This window comes from Euphorbia lathyris, chromosome 10 (genome assembly GCF_963576675.1).
Source record: "Euphorbia lathyris chromosome 10, ddEupLath1.1, whole genome shotgun sequence".
NCBI lineage: Eukaryota > Viridiplantae > Streptophyta > Magnoliopsida > Malpighiales > Euphorbiaceae > Euphorbia > Euphorbia lathyris.
Window position 1 is genome coordinate 36,629,503 of NC_088919.1, and position 16,764 is coordinate 36,646,266.

Below are 16,764 nucleotides of genomic sequence, written 5' to 3' on the forward strand. Positions count from 1 at the left end.
ATGAAACTGCTTAATGCAGAAACACAAAAATAGAATGCAAAAAGCTCAAAAGCTCATAAAAAGTATTGTAATATCTTTACATAGGCGCGATAAGCCTTAAGAAAAAACAAAAGATAAGCAGAGAGGTCCTCAATCTTATCTCCTGTAATGGGATCATCTGGAGTAACTTCGAGAGGTTTAAGGGTGGGCTCAATAGCTAGATCATGTTGACCTTCCGCGATAGTGTCGGAAAGGTCCGCCTCAGGTGAAGTATCATCGTCATTGGCATCATTCTTGATCCCCCACATTAGGAGCGATCTCCTCTGTTTCCAAATCAATAACTCCTTCATTTTTATTCGCCGTTGTCATGGGTGGAGCAAACGATTCCTGGCGGATGATAGCTTGGGCATCCTTCAAAGTGGCATAATGAAAAGCCTCATTGACAGAAGGCGCCTCCATTTCAGGGTCGTCAATCCCTGAATCTGGAAAATCTCTCTTGAGAGCAGCTATAATACGCTCGCCATAATAATATGCATGGAGTCCACACGCCTCCTCCAGATGTTCCCAGTCTCTCTCCCATCGAGCTTGCTGATAGGGACGTTTTATCCCTATCTTTTAGCGTGATTTACAGTTTAATTTTGGACTAAATAAGTAAGTTTAATTACAAAAATAGTGTGTTTTCAATAAAATGACAAAATAAAAATAAATTTTATGTTTTTAGTTAATTTCCTTAATTTTCGAAAAATAAACGTCAAACTAATTCGGTTCTCGAGGATCGTGTTTTGCAGGTACAAGTTAGAAATAAATAAGTGAAGATTCATAGGACACGCAGGGCACGGAAGCCGGGATGGATAGAAACACCTCATTCATTGATAAAAGATACTTACAGTTGCCGTTTAAATGGCTGGCTAGGCCTGGAGAAGAACTACTCACTCATTGTCATGAGTGAACAGCTTGTTCTTCCCAAAAACATCCTTCCGACAGAAAATAAAAACAAAGAATAAAACTAGTGGTGGCGGTAATGTCGAGATCCCTATTACAATAATATTCCTCCTATTTATACTCCCCTTACATCAACCCTAATTACAAGGGTAAAGAGTCACAAAAAGGTAAAAACAATGACAAGTAAACAATCCTCCTACACTTGGCGCAAGATCGAAAGCTGTCTTGCTTTCCATGTTTATCTCTCTTTCTCTCTCCTATAGCTTGCTCGACCCGCGTGTTTATCCATTTCCTTCCAAATGACCCGTTAATGCCGTTGTTTAAGCTATTATGTTCTGCTGAAAGGCTGTTCGTGAGGATTCCTGCTTCGAACTGTAATTTCTGCCTGTTTCTTCCATTTCTGGTTGAAAACTAAGACTTTGAAGCTCTTTTACATGAGTGATCAACCTCAATTATTTGCTCTTTATACTCGCATCACCTGTCTTGAAGCCAATTTTATTCTGAGTGGTAAAATTCCTGAGGTAAGTTTCCAAATAAAATGCTTAAACTTAGGAGGAAGCACCTGACCCCACAATCGATTCCACCCCTCGGCCCCCTGTTCCAAGCTCCTCTTCATAATAAGCCAATGATATCTTGATTTTGAGGAGTAAATGACATCAATGGTATGGTGCCAAACTAAACGATCCTCTCTTTCAAACATCGGGATCACCATACTCCTAATTTTCTAAGCCACTTCATCACATAACAAGTTTGAAATCTTGACCTCATCCCATATTCTAGTTCCCTAGATAAATAACTCGTTCACTCTCACATCACACCAACCAGCATTTCCCAGTGCCCCAGCCCGGAAGAACTCAGCATCCCAAACCCATGGGTCATGCCACACACGTACTTGATCTCCTCTCCCAATGCACCACCTTATCCCTCCTTTCAACAACTCAATTGAACTCCACATGCTCCTCCAAACAAAACTAGGATTATTGCCTAATTTGGAAGAGAGGAAAGTCTCTATGGCATAGTATTTAGCTTTTAACATTCGACTCACCAAACAATTAGGATTATCAATGAGTTTCCAACCTTGTTTTCCTAACAGGCTGACATTGAATTCATGAAGGTCCCTGAACCCCAAGCCCCCATCCTTCTTCTGTTTACACCGTTTTTTCCAGTTATACCAATGAATTCTATTACTACCATCCTTCTTCCTAGCCCACCAGAAATAATTCATCATCTTTTGTAGCTCATCGCATGTAGACTTTGGCAGAAGGAACATACTTATACAGAAAGTTGGAAGAGCCTGAGCAACAAACTTTATAAGCACTTCCTTACCTGCCATTGATAGAAATCGATATGACCAGTGATTGATCCTTTTAGCCATCTTTTCCTTTAGAAACCCAAAAAGGGCTCGTTTAGATCTATCGATGAGCGAAGGTAGAACCAAATATCGTCCTGTATCAAGCGGTGCATCCACCTCTAGGATCGCACTTAATCTCTCGCTTTCCTCCATCCTCAAATTTGCACTATAAAAAATGCCAGATTTGTGCAAATTGACGCTTGGCCTGAAGGGTTCTCATATACAGCAAGGATCTCCTTCATTTTTCTGCTTTCCTCTTCCGTTGCACTGAAAAATAAGAAACTATCCTCAGCAAAAAATAAGTGGGTCACACTTGGTGCCCCCCGAGCATATGCGACTACCAGTGATTTCTCCATCCTCCTCAGCCTTAATAATAAGCTTTGAGAGCACCTCTGCATAAATAATAAACAAATAAGGTGACAAAAGGTCACCTTGTCGCAATCCCTGCTTACAGAGAATAGGCCCCACTAGGTCCCAATTGATGTTGCCAGAGTACTGGACAGTTCGAATGCACAACATCATCCATTTCACCCATTTTTCACAAAAGCCCATTCTGACCATAGTTGTTTCAAGGAAATTCCAATCCACTCTATCACGAACTTTGCTTATATCAATTTTCAGTGCTATTTCTCCTTTAAGGCCATAATTTTTCCGTTTTATGAAGTGAATTATCTCAAAAGCCACCTGCACATTGTCAATTAAAGACCTGCCAGGCACAAAAGTAGATTGGCATTCAGAAATAACTCCAGGGAGCACCTCCTTTAATGTATTGGCAAGGACCTTTGCAATTATTTTGTACAAAATATTACAAAGTGAAATAGAGCGTAGCTCCGTCATTCTTTTAGGATTCTCGCATTTTGGAATTAAAGTGATGATAGTAGCATTCAGATTGCAAGGGAACTCTTCTCTGTGTAGCCAATTTGAGCAAGCCTAAAAATTCCATTTCCAATCTGAGGCCAAATGTATTGAAAGAAACCAGGATTAAGCCCATCAGGTCCAGGAGATTTGTTAGGGTGCATTGAAAATACCACCCTAATGAACTCTTCCATTGTAAAATCAGCAATTAGCCCTTCATTCATCTCTAGGGTCACATTCGGCTCCAAAAACCCTTCCAACCCCTCTTGATCCTCCCTCCTACCTCTAAACAGCTGCTCAAAATACCTTTTCACTACCTCCCTCATACCCGATTTGTCCGACACCTCCTCTCCTGTGTCGTTTACTAAATATGCAATTGTGTTTTTCTGTCTTCTAACATTTACCTGCACATGAAAGAACTTAATATTGGCATCGCCTGCTGCTAGCCAGAAAGTTTTAGCTCTCTGCTTCCAATGTATTTCCTCCTGCTCCAACAGCACATTTAATCTCCTCTTTGCTTCAAAGAAACTTTTAACTGAACTTTCATCATGCCTGTCTCTACTTTAATTCTGCCTCGAGCCTGAGTTCTATGGTTACGGCCCCATTGCTCCATAGTCGTACAACAGATCTCTAACTTTCTAGGGACCGATTCAGTAGTATGTCCCTCCACCAACCCAACACCATCTCCTCAAAACCCTCGTCAGCCATCCAGGTTTCCTCAAACCTGAACCTATACTTCACCTTCCTGAATTCCTTCCTCTCGGTTGTTAGGCGTAAAGGAGAATGATCAGAATACAGAGAAATCAGATTTACTAGTTTGTAATTCTGAAATCTATCGCACAACTCTTTTGATCCCATCACTCTATCCAGTTTTTCCCGAACCCAAAACCATGTAAACTGGCTTCCTCTCATATGCAAGTCCAGTAAACTAAAAACAATTATCGCATCATTAAACTGATTTATCAAATGTGGTGGGTACAAAGGGCCACCAATTTTTTCAGATTGGTCCAAGATACAATTAAAATCTCCCATGACGCACCACGACAAGGGCGATGTACAAGCCATCCGCTGAAGTAATTCCTAGGATGTCGGTTACGGTTAGCGAGCCCATAGAAACCCACTATCCTCCAATCTCCACCAGATACTTCCTGAACCGCCCTCTCAATATGGTGATCAGAAAATGATCCAATGACAACATCATCTTTATGTTTCCATAACACTGCCAAATCCTCGCTGTGCCCTCTAGCCTCAACTGCAAAACAACCTTTAAACTTAAACTTCTTACTCAGCCATTCCATTCTGTTTTTGTTAACAAGCGTCTCAATTAAGAAGACTATATTCGGGGTGTGAGTCTTAACCAACTCACCAAATGATCGAACTGCTTGTGGGTTCCCCAGACCCCGACAGTTCCAGCTTATACAATTCATGGCCTTCGGCGGATCTACTCTACAGATCCCGCCACTTTAATGTTAGGAGAAGAAAGATTATCCGAAGCATTCTCAGAAATATCTTCCTTCAAACTCGAATTGTTGCCTTCTGTAACTTTACTTTTCAGTTTCTGTGAACTATTCTCCGCCCTTCTACATTTCCTAGCTTCCAGCAAAGTTAACTCTACATCCTCACTTAGGCTCATATCCACATCCTGGTTTGGGTTCTCATTTTCCTTTCCCGCCTCTTTTGCGACCTCATCACTTGTTGTGATAGTTCTCCTGTTTGGTTGCACCCATGTGGGTCCACCCACTTTACTCCCCTCAGTTTTGCTATTGAATTCTTTCTGTGTATCCGATCCGGCCACATATATAACATAAATTACGTAGCCGCTCATACTTGAATTTGATGAACGTCCATTCTGATTCAGTTCTTTTTACTATTTTGCATCTTTTTAGGGGTAAACGAACATCCATTGAAACCCTAATTCTCATGTACTGCCTCATTATCCCCAAGTTGTTATTCTGATCATACTCTAAAAATTTACCAATAAAATCGCCAATTTGTCTCCCTATCCCTTCAGACATACACCCTATAGCCAGATCATGTACCTGCACCCAAATATCTACGTGGTCCAAATCGGTCTCCTCAGGGAGTATCCTTGACTTTCATTCTACCAAAACCATCATATTATTACCGAATGACCAGCCCCCCCCCCACTAGGACCCTGTCTTTATCAACACTATGAAAGAATTCAACAACATACAAATTTGGAACAATCTCAGCAAAAGCAACACCTCTACCGGGTCTCCACAAGTCAGCAAATTTAGATTTCATAGCAAGGAAATTAACAGGGCATTCAATAAGAAATTTATTGATCAAAGATAGCTCATTGCCCTCGCGGTTGCTTTCCTGAGTCGATCCCAGGAAGTCGAAAGAGTCGCCTTCATCAATACTTAGGTCAAGACTCACAAAATCCCGCTCCAACCCGTCTCGTCTCGCCTCCATAAAAAATCGATCGGGTTTCGAATCGTCAAGTCCCAAATCACCACCTGCCTTCAAGATAATAAATCTTGGTACCCGCTACCTCAATTGAATCGAAAAAGTCGAACTCCACTCTCGATCAAACCAGATTAGCAGCACAATGTGAAAACGACGTAGGAAAACCTCTAAAAAAATCAATGAAAAACAGAGAGTCTCTCAAGAAACGGGAAAATCGATTAACAAAAGTCAGGGGAACAAACGAATCAGAAGGAAGCTAGAACGAACAAAACTCTCACACGGGAAGTACAGCGGAGAGGCGCTCTCACAATACAGGGCGGCAGAGAGAAAGCATTATTTCTTAAAGATATATACATATATAATTAATAATTCCGAATTCTAATCAAATTATAATTTATATTTCCTAATAGAATTAAAATCCTTTAATTAATTTATCCATAACTATAATCAAATTATAATTATTAGGGGTGGACAAAAAAACTGATCAAACCGGTAACCGAACCGAAAACCGGTAATCCGAACCGGAAAAAACGGTTAATCGAACCGGTGGTTTTTTTAATGGTTAAAAAATAGATAGGTACAGGTTTCGGTTTTGGGTTAGTGTTCAAAAACCGCGGTTAAAGGTTAACCGAACCGTTTAATAAATATAAAGTTTAAAAAAAATATATAGCTCATTTGACGACAAAGGCAAGACAAATATAAATATAAATACATAGATTATACTGCTTAATATAAATACATAGATTATAACATAGATTAATATAAATATATAGCATAGATTGTACTGCTTTATGTTGTGATAAGTACTTTGACGAAATATTATTTACATTTTTTTATGTTTTAAATGTAAACTTGATGGATTGTTTTTTAGTTCGGTACTTATTTTTGAATTCTAAACTTTTATATAAATTCATTTCGTTTGAATTTTTGAAATTATGTGTATTTTAATATTGTTTAAAAATTTATGTTTGGATAAAAATTTAACTGTTGATTTTTGGTTAACTAGTGAGAATTGGTTAAAAACCGTTAACCGAAAAACCTAACTGAAATTAATGGTTAACATGTTGATGGTTAACCAATTGATATGGACCGGTTTCGGTTTGGATGGTTAAAAAACCGTTGATATCGGTTCGGTTAATTTTTTTGCCTAATGGATCGGTTAACCGAACCGTGCCCACCCCTAATAATTATCACTATCAATTAACCAAAATAATTCCCATACATTAAAAATTTCGGTCACTCCCTTTTCTCACTCTAAAATTACCATTTCATCCTCTTGTATTAATTCTTTGTGTGACCCATTAGATTCTTATCGCCACTAGCAGTATACGCTTATTGGAATTAATTTAAACAAATTAATTTCAACTAAACATATAACATAATAAGTGTATAGACTGTTCTAGGCACCATAAACATTCCCCTAGAGCGATAAGAAGCCAGGTTGATACTCACGTTTACCTTTCCGTATTAGGTTTAGTATAATTCAATCCTCCATCAGCTATATCCTCAAATGAATCCGTAACTATGGAATATGTCAAGTTACATATAATGAGACGTTTGTTTTACTTGTCCATGTAGAATTAACTATGAATACATAGGTTAAGTGAAATCTCTATTTCTACTTTTAACCCTATCATCTTGCAAGGATTTCAAGTTAATTCTCCACAAGAGGGCATGGATATATCTTCCATTTATCAAGAGTGACGAATGCCCAATCTAACATTAATTATCCCGCAATTACTTTATGTGATACCCAACGCCTGTTCGCACACACCCCGTAATTTTTTCTGTTACACTATGCCATTTTCCCTTTCACATGACACAAGATACATGATAGACATTTTTTTCGTGTCGTATGATTGTTTTTCATGACAATATATTAAAATTGTGTCATCTGGAAGCTTAAATGTAAACCAACTCAATTCACACGTGGCCTTCCGATTACACAATTCAGTCATCTAAAAGAATCATAAGGTATAGTCCCACTTCATGCTTTTATGAACACTTTATGATTACTTATATAGAAACTTTGGATTTTCTTTTATTTAACTTGTTTAGTTGTGATAAAAGATCAATGCATTTATATAGTTAAACATACTATATATCTCATAAAACAAATGATAAAAGAACAATTCATTTACAAATATTTTGTGGCAAATGATATATACAACCTTTAGGGTTGTATATAAGCATTAATTATTCATGTGTTTTCTTATATTTTCAATAAAAAAGAAAATCTTAATTCTAAAATAAACATTTATTTGTATTGGAAATATAACAATATATTATGACTGTGTATCAATAAATTTTATGTATTGGAAAACTAAATTAACACTAATAATAGAAATTTGTGGGTTTTTATATACAGTCCTTAGGGTTGTAAATATCGTAACCCATATTTTATATTTTAAAACAATTGTCTACAGAACATAAAAACCAACACACTTCGGAGTCCTTATATATGCCATCTTTTTATAATACTTTAACCTTAACGGTTTGGTCTGATCAATACATATAGGACATGCATTGTACCCTTTAACAATGCTCCTTGATAAGTTCTCATATGCGGGAAAATCATTAATAGTCCATAACTAGACTGCTCTCAACCTAAAGTATTCTCCTCTAACTGAATCATACACTCGCTTAATTCCATCATTCCACAAGACTTTTAGATCATCAATTAAAGGCTGCAAATGCACATCAATATCATCTCTAGACTGCTTGGGTCCGATAAGGACGGGTTTTTGGACGAGTTTTGGAGATTGACGTTATTGTATGAAATGATAAGGACGAGTTTTTGGACCATTTTCTGTGGTTGAGGAGTTTCAACCTTGTGATGGAGGAAGTCATAGGTATCCGAGAGATCTTGAGCTGGTTAAATGCTAAGAATTTAGATGAGATTGATGTTGACTCGGATGTTGCAACAATTGTTGCTTATTTCACCGAGCCAAGTTTTCACCCTTTCTATGATGTTTTCATTGATGATTATAAATTCTTATTAAATTTATTTATTAAATAAATGAGATTAAAAAGAAATAGTGATAGTACATTAAATATTTTGAAATTTAGTGCAAGTGACCATTAATTAGCTCAGAAACCGAAAACAAAATTGGCCTCAAAGAATTCCACCTGCGGTGAGTTAGATAAAATTGCAACTGCAGAAATCAAAGGAACAAGAACTCTCTCTCTCTTTCTCAGACTTCTCCTTGAAATAGGAAATTTGGTCTCTCACAGCTCACCCACCATTAACCCTGCATCAATCTGTCACTCCATATCTCTCTATCCGTTTTCACTCCACCTACCCTTCTATCCTTTCATTAATAATCAATTCGATACTTCCAATAATTTTTCTCTTCTTTTTTCTTGTTTAAATAATCCAAATATCTTCTCGTTTACTACACCCTTTTGTTCTGCTTTTCGATTTCTACTTCAGCTTCATCTGCATTTCTTTTTCCTTGGAGGAACGGAACTCCGTAGTTGTGGTGCTCGAAGTTTTTGGGCATGGCGATTGCAGCGGCAGTTGTCATCGTGCCCTTGGGGGTTCTTTTCTTCCTTTCTGGCTTAGTTATTAATTTGTTTCAGGTACTATTCCTTTTGTTGCTGTGGATTTGTGATTTAATAAGGGTTTTTGAATTTGATATTCACTTTGTTACTTTAGATGGATCTAATTTCTAGTTTTGTTTTATTTTTTGAGCTCTATTCCAATATGTGTCTTCTGCTTGTTTCTGCAACCTAAGCTTCTCTATATCTTGAATGTTGAGCTAAAAGAATAAGCATTGATCACACAGTTGGACTTGCGATCTAATCTAAAGCTACATTATATTGGCTTTATGTTTCAGGCAACCTGCTTTGTCCTCATTCGGCCACTGTCAAAGAACACTTACAGAAAGATCAACAGAGCTTTAGCTGAATTATTGTGGTTGGAACTCGTATGGATCGTCGATTGGTGGGCAGGAGTCAAGGTTTCAACTTCTCTAAAACCTCTTTGTCTCAGACTATGCTTTTTTTATGGGTCTTAATGTCTTTTGGGTTTGTCTTTTTATGTTTGACTTAAACTGAATAGAAAAGTTCAAAACTAATCTACAAAACACATTACAGTTTGCTTGATATATATGTTTTATGAAAAGTAATGCTATGTAGAGTTGGACTAGGCCGTGGACAGTTGTTTTTTTTGGGTAAGTAAATCCGATTAATCAGTTGGGGCTGGTCAGACACCCTTTAGGTCATAGTTATTAGAGGCGCGCCTTGACTAAGGCTCCTGCCTCAGCGCCTCTGGAGCCCAAAGGCGGGTGCGGTCAGTCAGGTGCGCGCCTTAAGCCAGGCGCAAGGCGCGCGCCTCAGCTACCTTAGGGTATTTTAGGGTTGAGGGTATTTAGGGGTTTGAGGGTATTTTAGGGTTAGGGTATTTTAGGGTTTTTCAAGTTCAGAAAATAAAAGAAAAGCATGGATAGACAAAGATCGACAGTTTTTACTCCACATATCACAACAGTTAACTCATGCCTTAGTAGTTAACTAGAACTTAACTCATGCATTTTATGGTTTTATTGTTGTTATTTGACTATTTGTGATTATTTGTGACTAGTATTATAAATTTATGATTTTTTTTTTTTAATGTGCGTCTCGAGTCGCTTGGGCGCGCGCCTTAAGTTGCGCCTTGCGCCAAGGCTCCAGGACCCCCCTTGCGCCTTAGTGCGCCTTGCGCCTTTAATAACTATGCTTTAGGTGGTCTCTCTCCCAATTTTAGTCTACTGGGTACACTAGACTCGAACTCAAGACTCTAGCTTAAGCAACTTAAGGTCCTTAACTAGCCATCGTATGCACCCATTCTCCTTTGTAGTATGTGTTGGGAATCAGGGAATGTAATGCTTGTTTATTGCTTCTCCTTTCCAGGGAAATGAGAGGAAACAATGTTGTGTTGAATTTGATCAATAAAGTTTGACACTGTTTAAATACATTACCAGTTGGATATCAATATGAATATGCGGCTAGTTAGCATGCATAGTGAATTTTGAAGCCAATATCAACTTATATATTCTGCAAGTTTTCCCCCTTGTATGCATTCATGCATTTATTGGCTGGTCATTCGTTAGTTATTCTGCTTGAAAGATGAATCTTAGAAGAAGTTCTAATACAGGTTCCTACCTATTCACTTGGTGAGAACCTTTAATTTATTGTAAATGTTAAAAGTAAGTACGATAATGTACTACATTAAATAGCATATAAAGTCTACTTCTATAATTAATTTTAGATCATGATAATTGTCCATATGGGTGAGATTTTCCTACATGAGTGTAGTTTCCCCTCTACCTTACAAGCTCTTCCAACTTCCTGTGTGTCCGACTCCGCACATTTATAAAGTCTACTTCTATAATTAATTTTAGATCATGATAATTGTCCATATGGGTGAGATTTTCCTACATGAGTGTAGTTGTCCCTCTACCTTACAAGCTCTTCCAACTTCCTGTGTGTCCGACTCCGCACATTTGGGAAAGAAAATATTTTCTTTTCTTTCCTTTCTTTTGCTGTTTCTCCCTCATTCTGCTTCTTCAACACTTGTTTATGCAAAATGCTGTTTTAGCGTGAAATAAATAGTCAATAGCATGAAAGAAGTGCATTATGATGTTTGGGTTTGTATTTGAGTTATATTTTGAGGAATGTTAAATTTGGTCATTTGAATCTATGTATCTGCAGATCAAACTTTTTACAGACAAGGAGACTTTGCGTATGATGGGTAAGTCAAAACTCTTAAGCTGCATGTTTCTCTTTCATATGGAAAGGACAGATACAGGTCTAGTTTAGCATCTACTTAGTGGCTTATTTATATGCTCATGCTGTGAATTTTGCAGGAAAGGAACATGCACTTGTTTTGGCCAACCACAGAAGTGATATTGATTGGCTTGTTGGATGGGTTTTGGCTCAGGTACATTGTTGATATGTAGCACATATACATCTATAAATGCAAGCACATGACTACCCAGGACCTGATCGTCTATTCTCATTTTATGCAGAAATCATTGGCTGATAATGACATTACTTCGCATTTTGTTACTTTAGGATTTAAGTTTCTGATATTATCTAAATTTCTTTATATGTTTTACTGATAACAAATTCCTGAAATCCTTTTGACAGCGGTCAGGATGCCTTGGTAATGCATTAGCAGTCATGAAGAAATCATCAAAAACCCTTCCGGTATGTCTTGAACTTGATTGTTATATGACATTATTATTTGATAGAGGATCCATCTTCACCTATGTTCACAGTTTTCAGCTGTAGTGGGGTTTGAACTGCTAAAAATGGACTGGATGCACCCATCTATAATCTAATCAGATCAAATGTATTTCTAACTTCTAAGTGATTTCAAAGAACTTTTTTAGGTTAGATTTGTTTTCACCTGAAGATACTCTTGTAAAATGAGGACAATTGCGATTATGTATCATGAATTAGTGAAGCTTCAATATCATTATTATATCAATATGTAAAATAATGGTAAGTTTATGATTTCTGATGTTGTGTGCATATTTTATGATGCTCTTGTTTGCATTGTCATTGATATTTTGGTAGACTTAAAGTAGATCGATCTAAGGAAATGTATTTATGAGAAAATATCTTTAGATTACATCATTACAATTTTTACCATCATGAAACAGATTAATACCACCAAGCAATATGTCAGTAACCGCAATAAGAACAAAAGAAATACTAAGATATTCCTCTGCCCAAGCTAGAAGCTGAGTCTCAAGATACAGAACACATAAAAGATCCTCTCTCCTCCCTGCCACTGCTAACCCTAAACCCTCGTAGTACTATGTCAGAATAACCACCAGGCAGCTCGTTTATTACATTACTTAATTCTGGCATATGTATAGAAACTGATTGCTATTCACAACCTGATGCAGGTCATAGGCTGGTCCATGTGGTTTTCTGAATACCTCTTCCTGGAAAGAAGTTGGGCCAAGGATGAAATCACACTTAAGGTATGAACTCCTGACTTCGTTCTGGTAATACTGGTATTCAGTATGCGCACGTGTATATAGATATGTATGCTTTATTTTATTTTCCATTCTTATTGCAATGTGCCTATATGTATCTTTCTGTTTGTTCCTTGATACTGTTTTTAATTTCATGGAATTCTGTCTACAGTCAGGTCTCCAACGGCTAAAGGACTTCCCCAGACCCTTTTGGTTGGCTCTTTTTGTCGAAGGAACTCGCTTTACACAAGCAAAGCTTTTAGCTGCTCAGGAATATGCTGCATCAGCGGGGTTGCCTATTCCTAAAAATGTCTTGATTCCTCGTACTAAGGTCAAATCCTGGTGAACCTTTTTCTCCTGTTCGCCTGTGTCTTATTTACTTAGTTGGAAATAAGTAAAAGAAAGAGATGAATAAATGGACAACAAATAGGTATATGATCGAAACATATGGATAAACCCCAATTAGTTTCTCTTATTATGACTTTAAAAATCTATTTGGTGTGGTTATATTATCTTCAAACTAGCTGCTAAACTATTCACTGAAATTTATCAGTTAGATGCAATGCGATTCCTACTTGAGTGAATCATTCATTGTTTTGTACGAGTTTACTTTAGGCTATCCAATTTGGTTTTGAAATATTTGTATGTTTAGTCTTTGTGATTTGATTAATTTTATTTTGCTTTAGCTGTTTGAACTTGCATTTAGGATGTGTTGTAGCTTGTGCAGAAGCTGAAGCATGTTGGTGATAGCCTGATTAAGGATTTATATAATATAAATGCAATAAAGTTTCCTAGTACTGTCCTTGTTTTTGCTGAACTGAATTGCTTTTAGATAGAAAAGTATTAGGCACTATAGTGTGGCGCACGTGCCTTCTAGATTTCAGAGCTCTGTTTTTACTTGAGAAGTAGATTCACTAATGTGCCATGTGACTTGATTTCTTAAATATTTCTCATCTTAAGGCTTATTTTATTAATTTTCAGCCGTACATTATTTTCTATGTTCCTATTCCTAGTAAAGCAACCTGTGGCTTTAGTATTCAGATTTATCATCCACCTTATATGCTAGGATCTTCATTGCTTTCAGGGTTTTGTTGCAGCAGTAAGTAATATGCGCTCGTTCCTCCCAGCCATTTATGATGTAACAGTTGCTATCCCTAAAAATTCTCCTCCACCTACAATGCTTAGACTATTCAAGGGGCAATCTTCAGTGGTAAGTTAAGAGAATCTTGCTGTTTGTTCAACCGCATGGAACAGTTCATTTGCACATATGACTGAATGTTGAAATACTGTCTTGTGTTTTTCTTGGATTCAGTTCTTCTGTCCCTGTTTGTGGCAGTTATTAAAGAGCTGAGGATATTTATTGCAGTTTCCATAACCCAAATGAAGAAAGGATCTGACTTTATCATTTAACTTTTACTGGAGCATCACTCCTGTACTTTTAGAGCTAGTTTAGTTTTTGGCTCCTTGTTATTAATTTTGACCAGGGCATGAGAATCAACTGCATGTTTTACCTAGCTTGCAGTGTCACTAATAATCCCATTAGTGAGGATGGGGGCTACACATTTTTGAAGTCTATCAGTGCATGATGTTGCGTGGATTTTCTCAACATTTTTTCATAACGACCTTCCGGGAGGAGGAACATTGGTAACAACATTGACAACCAAGCATGTGCCCTAATTTTATTAGGTTGAGTTGAGGATATGGCATTTGTATAATGCAGGAAAACTTAAAATTAATGAAATAATTGCTTTTATATGATATTTAGGGAACTGAATATACACAAATAGACTTTTTATCTACAGGAATCTTAGTATGTCTTACTTGAACTTTAGGTGCAAGGGGGTTTGGAATTTGAAGTGAGATACAGTACACTTGTAACTTATATGGAAACTGCCAGACATTGCAAAACTCCCAAATACCTCATTTTGTGTATTTGTTTATGCATTTTATTCATACATTTATCGTTTGTTTGTTCATGTGTGCATGTGAAAGCATGTCCGCAGAGGGGCCATATCATTTGGCAATTTTTTTAAACAATTCTGAAAATGCTATGTGATTTTGTAATTATGAATGCTTGAAGTATTTGTCAAGTACGATATTTGGTGTTCTTGTAGTAATGACGCCATGTTGCTCTCATTCAGATTCATGTACATCTAAAACGGCATTTGGTGAAGGATTTGCCTGAACCAGAGGAGGCTGTTGCACAATGGTGTAGAGATCTATTTGTAGCCAAGGTACACCTTGTGATGCTTGATTACTTAGCTTTTTAGTTATATATATATATATATATATATCATTTCTGAAACCCCACACTTAAAAATTATACGACAACATGATTGTGGACTTCATTAACTAGTACGTTCAAGGTCCATGTCTAATTATTTATCAGCATTCAACGGTTTAATCCAGCATCTTCATGCTTGTAATTATCTTAACAGTTTGCTGTTCTTGTTTGCTAGGATCAATTATTGGACAAGCATAATGCCGAGGACACATTCAGTGATCAAGAATTGCAGGATATTGGCAGACCATTGAAATCTCTTGTGGTAAGACACTAACCTTAGTAAACCAACCGAGATTCTGCGTAGAACCTTTTGGTTTTCCATGTGTTGAATGATTGCGATAATATTAACTCTTTCTCTGTGCACGAACCAGGTCGTTACCACTTGGGCATGCTTACTTGTTTTCGGACTTCTGAAGTTCCTCCAATGGTCTTCCCTTTTGCATTCGTGGAAGGGAATGGCATTGACAGCGTCATCCCTAGGTGTTGTTACGATTCTTATGCAGATATTGATTCGATTTTCTCAATCAGAGCATTCAACCCCTGCGAAGGTTGCCCCAGCGAAACTCAAGAAGGAAGGTGAGGAGCCTACAGAATCCGGACAAATCAAGCAACAATGAGCGGCATTATGTTCATTAGGGCTCACGAACACTGGTGACTGGTAACTTCATTGGCGGTCATTTTTGTGATGATATAATGCCTCCCTGACTTTACAACTTCTGTGTTTCCATTTTAGACTAGCTCAGCATGATCATGTTTATTACTTAATTGCATAGTTTGTATTCTTATAAGTTCATTATTGGCCGGTCAATTAGGTTAATTATGTAGATTGTATCAACAATGTGTGTATTAGTGCTCATATTAGGCTTTCACTCTTCCTTTTTCTTTTGTTAGAAGTCAACATTCTTGCTTACTGACTCCTTTTGAAGTTGGAGATACTATATGTCAGAATTTATGCTTTTATTTATTGGGGATAGGAGTGAAGATATACACATAAAAAACAGTAAAATGTGTCCTTAATGTCTTCAATTTAGAGTAATTTTAAGTTCAGATAATGGTACATGGAATAATTTTTGGTCCATGTTACATAACCCATAAAATGGGACTCTTATTTGGGCGTAGAATCGGAGGGAAAGGAGCATGACGGTGTCAATGTGCTCTCATCGTCTCTTATCCAACATTCCTTCGTCATCAATATATCAAATTTCAACCTTGATATACTAATGGATTAAAAATTGTTAAATAGAAATGCACAACGTGCCAAAGAAGTTAATTTTTTTTTGAAAGATATAATGGTAAGTTTAAAAATAAAATAAATGATTTGCGTCTAAATTTGATTTTTAAAAAACAGATGAGGGTTATAAGATTGAAAATAAAAGCATTCCTCTTGAGTTTCCGGTTTCCTTGACAAGTTAGCTAAATAAATGTTTTACTCGATGGTAATAAAATAAAATCAATAAACACAAAGATGTTTTCTAATTTTTTCTTTACTTATTGATTTTTGTAATTCTTTTCAATTGTTTTTTAGGTTACAAATGTGGAAATAAAGCGGAAAACATTACAACTTGGGAACGTAATTAAACGAGCAGATTGTGAAAATAAAGCAATATGTATGATGAAATTAATTGCGATAAATGTGTAAAAATAAATAAATATTAACAAACTTGACGCTGTGGTTGAGGATTAGTCGTTGGAGAGCTTATGAACAAATGCTTGAAGGTTGTTGGACTTTCTGATGATTCTGGACGAGACTTGAGTGTAATAATTTGTTAGGGGACTAAGGCAGATATTTGTCAATTAAAAGAAAAAATCAACATCTATGCTTTTGAAAAACATGAGTTCTAGGCATGGACTTTCGACATAGATTTCAGAGGCTATAGAGGGTCGTTTTGAGTGAAACGAAAGTTGGAATCTAAAGATTGTATGACAAGGAAGAGATTAAAATTAAGTTTGAGGAA

General features: G+C 36.9%; 1 protein-coding gene across 1 annotated transcript; it reads left to right on the forward strand.

Moving 5' to 3' along the window:
- Positions 1–8,648: 8,648 nt before the first annotated feature.
- Positions 8,649–15,773, forward strand: LOC136208938 (1-acyl-sn-glycerol-3-phosphate acyltransferase 2). Its single transcript, XM_066000236.1, has 11 exons — positions 8,649–9,139; positions 9,397–9,519; positions 11,249–11,288; positions 11,404–11,477; positions 11,687–11,746; positions 12,454–12,531; positions 12,698–12,856; positions 13,610–13,735; positions 14,667–14,759; positions 14,985–15,071; positions 15,181–15,773. Exons 1-11 carry the CDS (start codon positions 9,059–9,061, stop codon positions 15,424–15,426), a joined length of 1,167 nt encoding a protein of 388 aa, XP_065856308.1. The 5' UTR covers positions 8,649–9,058; the 3' UTR covers positions 15,427–15,773.
- The last annotated feature ends 991 nt before the right edge of the window (positions 15,774–16,764 follow it).

Coding starts and splice junctions, on each gene's coding strand:
- LOC136208938 (XM_066000236.1), top strand. CDS start 9,059: ATGGCGATTGCAGCGGCAGTTGTCATCGTGCCCTTGGGGGTTCTTTTC. Junction 9,140..9,396: donor TAGTTATTAATTTGTTTCAG/GTACTATTCCTT, acceptor TTTATGTTTCAG/GCAACCTGCTTTGTCCTCAT. Junction 12,857..13,609: donor TCTTGATTCCTCGTACTAAG/GTCAAATCCTGG, acceptor CATTGCTTTCAG/GGTTTTGTTGCAGCAGTAAG.